General features: G+C 54.2%; 1 protein-coding gene across 1 annotated transcript; it reads right to left on the minus strand.

Moving 5' to 3' along the window:
- Positions 1–912: 912 nt before the first annotated feature.
- DDOST (dolichyl-diphosphooligosaccharide--protein glycosyltransferase non-catalytic subunit) lies at positions 913–7944 on the minus strand. The gene is made up of 11 exons (XM_058039308.1): positions 7795–7944; positions 6587–6697; positions 6267–6353; positions 5317–5420; positions 4486–4580; positions 4078–4171; positions 3167–3315; positions 2452–2599; positions 2209–2329; positions 1578–1684; positions 913–1497 (listed from the first exon to the last, which is right to left on the minus strand). Exons 1-11 carry the CDS (start codon positions 7931–7933, stop codon positions 1348–1350), a joined length of 1305 nt encoding a protein of 434 aa, XP_057895291.1. The 5' UTR covers positions 7934–7944; the 3' UTR covers positions 913–1347.
- Positions 7945–8166: the final 222 nt, after the last annotated feature.

Below are 8166 nucleotides of genomic sequence, written 5' to 3' on the forward strand. Positions count from 1 at the left end.
TGTCCCCAGGGCTCCTCTGGGCTCCCCGTGTTCCCAGGGCGCCGCCGGTCCCCGTGTCCCCAGGGCGCCACCGGTCCCTGTGTCCCCAGGGCTCCTCTGGGCTCCCCGTGTCCCCCTCTGGGCTCCCCGTGTCCCCGGGGCTCCTCTGAGCTTCCTATGCCCCGGGCGTTACAGCTCACCGGCGATCCCCGTGTCACCGCCGGCACCGATGTCCCCAAATGTCCTCCAGCCTTTGCAGTCTCCACAGGCCCCCCTGTGCTCCTGGTGGTCCCTGCTGTCCCTAGGTGACCCCCGGTGTGTGCCCCGCCCTGGGTGTCCCTGCTGTCCCAAGGATCCCCATGGGTCCCTGTGTCCCACCCGCTGCCCCCCCAAGGCCCCTTCCCCTTCATCCTTTCATTCACTGGTTCCTCTGACCCCATCACTCCCACTGTCATTTCCCCACCTTCCATCCCAAACCAGCCCAGGTGCACCCCAAGAGCCACTCACTCCATCTCACACCTCTGCCTCCCCTTCAGCTCCTCCACTTCACTCTGTTTGTTTTGGGATCACATCTTCCAGCTGTTTTTTTTTCCCTAGACCCCTCAGTGTGCATTTGGGGGCAATCCCTGGCCCTTGCTGAGCCTTTGGTGTGTCCCTGAACTCACCTGTTTGCATGATGGGACACAGACGGGGTTTTGACCTGCCCTGTTCTCCTCCATGTGCCTTTGGGGACACCCCAGACCCTTCGTTGTGCTTTTGGGGTGTTCCAAGTCCCCCTGTGTGACCCAGACTCCTCCTTTTCCCTCTCAGCACCCTCCAGCCTCCCTCCCACCCTGAGGAATGCCTGGAGCAGGCAAGGTGGGGACACAGCCTCAGTTCTGGGATTGCATCTGAATGCCCCAGGCCACGAACTCACCTCACTCCCAGCCAGGGTGAGAGGAACAAGACTTTATTTTGAACTGGGAGTTAATCTGCAATTCAAATCATTCCAGCCCAACCCCAACCATTCCAGCCCAATCCATCCAAATCATTCCAACTCCAACCCCAATCATTCCAGTCCAACCCCAATCCATCCAAATCATTCCAGCCCAACCCCAACCCCAATCATTCCAACAGTGGAGTGAGCAAGCATTGCGACTCATCAGTAAAAACTGGAAGCATCCTGGTCCCGGGTTTGCAGACACTCTGGTAACAGATTCACCCCCCAAAATTTAATTATCGTTCTCAATAACCCCCCCAGGTGTAAAAATAAAAAAATCAAACACAGCCCCACAGTGCATCCGGCACCCACCAGTCCTGACACAGATACACAGAGGCTCTGACACTGCCTGGCCCTCCTGGCACCAGGAAAAGGCTCCCACGGGGAGCTCAGTCGGATTTCTCCTTCTCCTTCATGTGCAGGAACACAATGCTGAACATGAAGAGGCCGACCATCATGGAGAAGGCACCGGCGTAGTAGGGATAGGCCGAGGGGATGAAGCGCTCGTACTGCGTGTGCTGGAGGGGACGCACGGACACCTGCACGGGGACAGAGCAGCCCTTGCAGCCCAGGGCAGCCTTTCCTCCAGGACAGGGGGGATTCACCCCCCAACACTTACCTGAGTGGAGGAGTAGAGGTGGGTGTATCCCAGCCGGTTGTAATCCACTTTGAACTGGAACACGCCATAAACATCCGGCAGCTTGAACTGCACGCTGTATTTGCCACCTGAGGGGAGACAGGGGTGACACTGAGGGGACAGGAGAAGCTGTGGAAGGTGAAAACACCCCCAGTGTGGGGCCAGGGCAGCGACGGGGACACCCTGTTCCTCTTGAGGGGGACCTGTTCCTCTAGAGGGGAAGCTCCCTCTCCTCCTGATGGGGATCTGCTGTTTCTCTAGAGGGGAAGCTCCCTCTCCTCCTGACAGGGACCTGCTGTTCCTCTAGAGGGGAAGCTCCCTCTCCTTGTGACAGGGACCTGATGCTCCTCTTGAGGGGAAGCTCCCTCTCCTCCTGAAGGGGACCTGCTGTTCCTCTTATGGAGAAGCTCCCACTCCTGACAGGGACCTACCGTTCCTTTAGAAGGAAAGCTCCCTCTCCTCCTGACAGGGACCTGCTGCTCCTCTAGAGGGGAAGCTCCCTCTCCTCCTGACAGAACTGCTACTCCTCTAGAGGGGAAACTCCCTCTCCTCCTGACAGGGATCTGCTGCTCCTCTAGAGGGGAAGCTCCCTCTCCTCCTGACAGGGACCCACCGTTCCTCTTGAGGAAGGTGCGCACGAAGGGGTCGATGCGCACGAACTCCAGCTGGATGTCGTCCCCGTCGAAGGGCACCCACTTGCCGTCAGCGAGCTTCTCGATCACGATGCTGTACTCCTGGGACAAATTAACCAGCGACGCCTGAGAACCAGTGCCAGCCCAACCGGAGCCCCAGCGCTGCCCAGCTCCTCCCCGGGGCGGCTCCCGTGTGCCCCGCCCTGCCAGGCCGGCAGCCTCACCACGAGGTCGGTGACGGTGTAGGCGTTGGGCGGCGCCAGCTCCCCGACGCGGTGGTGGGAAACGGCGCCCACGCGCAGAACGCCCTCCTCCTTGAACACCCAGCGGGACAGGGCCACGGCCAGCTCGTAGTTACCTGTCTGGGAGTACCTGTGCAACAAGGGAGGTTGAAGCAGCTGAGAAAATACCCCATGGCTGTGGATGCCATGGGACAGAGAGAGAGAAACGGCAAGCGTTTCTCACAGCGGCTTGTGAGAAGTTTTAGGGAGCTGGAAACGTGATAACTTGTTGACTATAAACAATTTGCAGGTAGTGTTCTTCTACTTTATTTTTCCATTCTTCTCAAGGACAGCGCATGGGAAAGGTGTTTCTGTTAGTTAGCCAATAGAATAGAATCTATCGTGGTTCTTTTGAATAAATTCCTCTTTGCCTTTTCTACGATCCTGCCTCTCACCTGTTCCTGCCCTGACCCCAGTGCAAGAGTGACGCATGGCCTAAACCCAAACCAAACAGGTGAAAGCAACACACACTGAGCTGAGGTTAAAGGAAGGAGCTGCTTTCCAAAGCGCTTTGTTCTGCTACAGTAAAGGATGTGTCACCCCAAATCAATTCAAGCTTTCTGCTCCTTCCCAAAACCCACAATTTGCTGCCCATTTCCCAGGAGTTCTGCCTTCAAAGGGCTCCCCAAACACTCCTCAGCCAGGAAAGCCAACTCACCTCTTGGAGCCTGGGGTCGCTTTCTGCACGGCAGAATTGAAGAAGGCGTCGCTGAAGAAGTCGAGGGAGCCGCTGAAGACGACGCGGGCGTTGTTGCGCGCCTGCAGCCCCGCGATCAGCAGCGTGTTCTTGCCCACGGCGTGCGGGTACTGCGGGGCAAACGGGCACAGTTTGCTCTGGGGTGGCACAGGCTGGCTGCACGAGCACCAGCTGCAGTTAAGGAGTAACCATGAAGCCCAGAAAAATCAGGAAAAGGATTCTGGTAGGACTCCAGCTGGGATGGAATGGGAGAGATGCTTTGATCTAGGCTGGCCTCCCCTCCAGAGCATGGAGGGCACGTGTTCCTCATGCTGAACACCTCCTCAGAAAGCAGAGGAAGGCAACATTGGGAAGTGTCACAGACATCTTTTATGAAAAATCCTTTCCTTAGGATTTTTCCTCCTGAGAAGCTGAGAGGCCTCAGGAACAAAATGTAAACATTGATTATCTGCTGCTGTGGAATGCAACAGGTGCATCTGTGATTGGCCGATGTTGGGTGTTTGTAATTAATGGCCAATCACAGTGAGCTGGCTCAGACTCTCTGTCCGAGCCACAAGCCTTTATTATCATTCTTTCCTATTCTATTCTTAGCCAGCCTTCTGATGAAATCCTGTCTTCTATTCTTTTAGTATAGTTTTAATATAATATATATAATAAAATAATAAATCAAGCCCTCTGAAACATGGAGTCAGATCCTCATCTCTTCCCTCATCCTAAAACCCCTGTGAACAGCGTCACAGGGAAGCAGCCAATAGCCCAACCAAAATCAATCAGGAGATCAAACACTCCAGGATTTTCCCAAGCATCTGAATTTAGAGGGACTAAATTGTAGAAGCACAGCTCAAAACAGGAGAGAAAGGAAGGGAGTGTACCTGAGTGATGGGCTTATCTGGGAAGAAGGAGTAGGAAGTGGAAGAGCCAGTGAGGATATCCAGCACCAGCGGGTTGTCAGGATCAGCCACCATCCTGCAGGGAAAGCCACAGTGAGCAGCAAGAACAGCCCCAGGGTCCCCACACCCAGAGGAACGTGGGGCCACCTGCTCAACCCCATGGACCTTCTCACCCTTCTACCTGCTGAGAAACCAAGTATTTCTTCCACTATTTTGTTAGGAACCATTCCTAAGTCAACAACTAAACTGCTCTGGAGGATTTCCTTCTAATTTTGTTTGAAATCAAGAGAGATTTGTTAAGCTCATGTTAATACCCCCAGGGGCTGACCCCACCTCACAGCAACACTCCAGGTTCAACTGCTCTTCCCCCACCTGAGCCCTGCTGCTCACCCAACTCCTCGGAACAGGATGGGGTTCAGTGCAGCCTTGCCCACTATGGTGGGGGCCTTCAGGAGGTTCTCAGTGTCAGCCACGATCAGTGTGTGCTGGGGAAACAAGAGATCCATGTGAGGTGAGTCGGGGTCTAATGACAAACAACAGCTTCTCAGTTAAAAGTTTATTTTGCAGACAATTACAACTGTTGGGTGAACATTGTAGTTCAATTAAAAAGCAAAACAACAGTATTTTTGTGTTTATGATCGAATTAGGTCAATACTGATCTTCAAGGAAATACAAACTGCCACTTGATAAAGACAGCAACACCTACAGTGTTTTATTTCCCTGCATTTAGCAACCTTCATCCTCAAACCAGGACAACATGCACATACATACTGCTTCAACAGTTCACCTTAAACAAAAATTACCAGAGTATATTTAGCTCAGACTTTAATATATGTTTTAATTTTAAAATGCTGGTATACACCAGGCAGACAAAATTGTAGAAATGTTTCTGTGTTTCTATACTGATCTGAAAATCTGGGACTGAAATTGAAATATTGCACTTGGTGTCTGACACACTTCACCCTCAGGTGAAATTCCCCCCCAAGTTTCAAAGAGATCCAGAACCAGCATTAATCACTGCCTGCACACGGTGACCATCTGAAACCAGAGCCTGAAGCATCCTGACAGCGGCAGAACTGAATGCTGCAATAGGGATTATTTCCCACTTTCCTGGGAGGAGTGGGGGAGAGAAGGGATAGAGGAAAAACAGGAGGACAGAGGATTCATCCCTGCAGCTCTGCACCCACCCCAGCAGGCAGGAGCAGCAGGCAAGGCCCTTACCTGGCCAGGGTCAGAGATGTCGTAGTTGTGGTGGTCGATCACCGCTGTCCTCTCCTCATCAAACTCAATGCCACACTCGCTGCCCAGCTCTCGCAGGGGGTCACCTGCAGGGACAATGGATCCTCTGTCACACCACGCAGGGACTCAGCACTAAATTCAGCTGAGAGTCATGTGTTCAATGCTCTATGAGCCAAACCCCAGGGAACAACATGAGCTCCCCACTGAATTCCTCTCGGAACTCAGTGCATCCCTCCAGGTGTCCAGAGTTGCCAAGGACCCCATCAGGGGGCTCAGAGACCCTGGCATGCTGCCCAGAACACCTGGAGATTTGATTTTGACCCTTGGAGCAAGTCGCCAATTTTGTATGAGGACATGAAAGTCACACAGGTTTGAACAGTGTAATAACAAAATGATCACAGGGTGAAAATGTAGATTTTAGGATTTTTGGTCTAAGGATTATGGGGACAAGATGGAGGAATCTGGGCATGTCCAGCCTTTCTTCTTCTTCTTCTTCTCCATTTTCTGCAGTGAGTTTTGGAGTTGGTTTAGAGTAGAAGTGCACTGTCTAACATAGGTGATAGGTATTGGGAATTAAGTGTAAATATGTTATACATAGTTTGTAGTATAAAAGGACAACACAAAGAGTGCCTGTGGCTGCCCGGCTGGGCAGAAAGAAAATTTTATAGATAAGAATCAATAAACAACCTCAAGACCAAAAAGTGAAGAGCCCAGACTCATTCTTCAGTTGTGCAGGCCAAAGCAGAGACAGAAACAGAGACACCCTGCACATCTTGGGGCAGCAATTATCAACAGCAACCCGAAAAATTCCCACTGAACGTGTTACTAAAGGCATGAATCAGCCATTTCCTCCCCGAGCAAGCCCTGAGGTGACCAGGAGGAGCTGCCTTTGCTGCAGTGAATGAATTCCCTGCAGGAACACCTGCACTCACCGATGTCCGAGCTGGCGGCGACGAGGACGCTGCCGCCGCCGTCGATGAACGCAGTGATGGTCTCCACATTGATGTTCCCACCAAAGTCTGAAAGCAAACAGCAGCAATTCATGGCTGGAGCTCAGAAACAACCCCCCAGCAGAATTAAACCACAGCAAATCACCAAATCAATGGAAGAACCACCAATAAAGGCTTGGACAGAGCTGCAGTTTGCTACTGAGTACATCCAAAGCACAGGACTTAACTAAAATTCACAGAGCAGCTGGAAATGCCCTTCCAAAGACGAGATCAAGCTCCACAGGTTTGCCCTCCACATTTACCTTCTATGGATGGGGAGAAGATGATGAGGTTGTCATACAGGAACTCCCCATACTTTATCAGGGACAGGCCGGCGTCATCTGCTGTCCGGAAGGTGAGGTCGAAGCCCCTGTCTGCAGCCAGGACACAAAAGGGACACATGGAGCAGCACAACTGCAGCAGGAGCCAGAGCTTTATTTCCCCAGTGAAGGAGCAGTTTGGAAACACTGCCTTTTAAGAGCAGGGGCTTTTTAAGAGCAGCACCTGAAAGTTCCCAAATAAACCCAAGGAGTGGATCCCCTGAAGAGCCCTGATGTCAAAGGATGCCTCGCTGTCACCCATCAAACAGGGACTGATGCTGCAGGGGACCTAAACACAGGCACAGCTGAAAAAAAACCCATCTCCTGCCTCATTCTGACCAGAAGATCCCAAACATTCACCCCCTCTCCTCCAGGGAACCCCAATGTCCTCCCTCAGACTGGCACAGGGTTCTCAATCCTCTCCCTCTGCCTGGCCAGGGGACCCCCAACACGTCTCCCTACACCAGGGAGCCACAATCTCCTCCCTTGGCTTGGGGTCTCCTTCTTCTCACTCAACCTGCCCAGGGAACTCTAACAGCCCCCCCTTGCAATCTCCTCCTTCAGCCTGACATGGGGACACAAATCTTCATCCTGACCAGGAGAACCCAAACAAGCCCCTCTCCCCAGCAATGTCTGTCTCCTTTCCTGCCTGCCCAGGGGATCTTGATCTCCTCCGCCATTCTGACATGGGGAGCCCAATCTCCTCTCTCATCCAGGCCCAGCGTCCCCATCACCTCCCACAGACTGACCAGGAGACCTCAAACCCCCCATTCTACCTCAGAGGACCCCATTTTCCTCCTCCACTCTGACATGGGAACCCGAAACACCCTCCTTTTCCGCCTGGAAACTCCAATTTCCTCCCTTTGCCCGATGCAATATCCCAAATCTCCTCCCTCATCCAGAACAGTGAACCCCAACACCCCCCTCTCCTCTAGGGGACCCTGATCCTGACGAGAGGACACAGCCCCTTCCAGCAAGGGACCCCTGGCTGCGCCCTCAGCCCAGCCAGGGGACTCCAATCTCCTCCCTCGGCCTGACCCGAAGAGCCCAAACCCTTTTCCCTCAGGTAACCCCAACCTCCTCCCCCATCCTGACCCTGGGTCTCGCCCCATCCAACCCCTCCCGGCATCCCGCCGCGGCCCGCTCGGTACCCGCGAGGCTCCGGAAGAACATGGAGTGCGTGTCGCGCAGGTTCCCGTTCTCCAGCAGCACCAGCGTGCGGGGCCCGCCCTCAGCGCCCGCCGCCAGCACCGCCAGGAGCCCACACACAACCACGGCGGCCGCCGCCATCTTGCTCCCGGTCGCCGAACTACTCCAGAGGCGGGCAGCCTCCAGCCAATCAGCGCCAGCGCCGAACGGCCTCTAGCCAATCAGCGCCAGCGCCGAGCGGCCTCCAGCCAATCAGCGACAGACAGATCCTCGCCTCTGGGACGCAGCGCACGCGCTGTGGCGGCCGCTGTTGCGAGGGCGCTGTCGCGACTCAGCGCGGCCGCCATCGCCGCGGAACAGGGCGGGCCCCGCCG

The sequence above is a fragment of the Melospiza georgiana genome, chromosome 22 (assembly GCF_028018845.1).
Source record: "Melospiza georgiana isolate bMelGeo1 chromosome 22, bMelGeo1.pri, whole genome shotgun sequence".
Lineage (NCBI taxonomy): Eukaryota > Metazoa > Chordata > Aves > Passeriformes > Passerellidae > Melospiza > Melospiza georgiana.

Excerpts from the sequence above, each read along its gene's own strand:
- DDOST (XM_058039308.1), bottom strand. The coding sequence starts at position 7,933 with ATGGCGGCGGCCGCCGTGGTTGTGTGTGGGCTCCTGGCGGTGCTGGCG. Across the intron at positions 6,698-7,794 it reads GTTCTTCCGGAGCCTCGCGG|ACAGGGGCTTCGACCTCACC; the intron begins GTACCGAGCGGG and ends TCCTGGCTGCAG. Across the intron at positions 5,421-6,266 it reads CGCCGCCAGCTCGGACATCG|GTGACCCCCTGCGAGAGCTG; the intron begins GTGAGTGCAGGT and ends TTGTCCCTGCAG.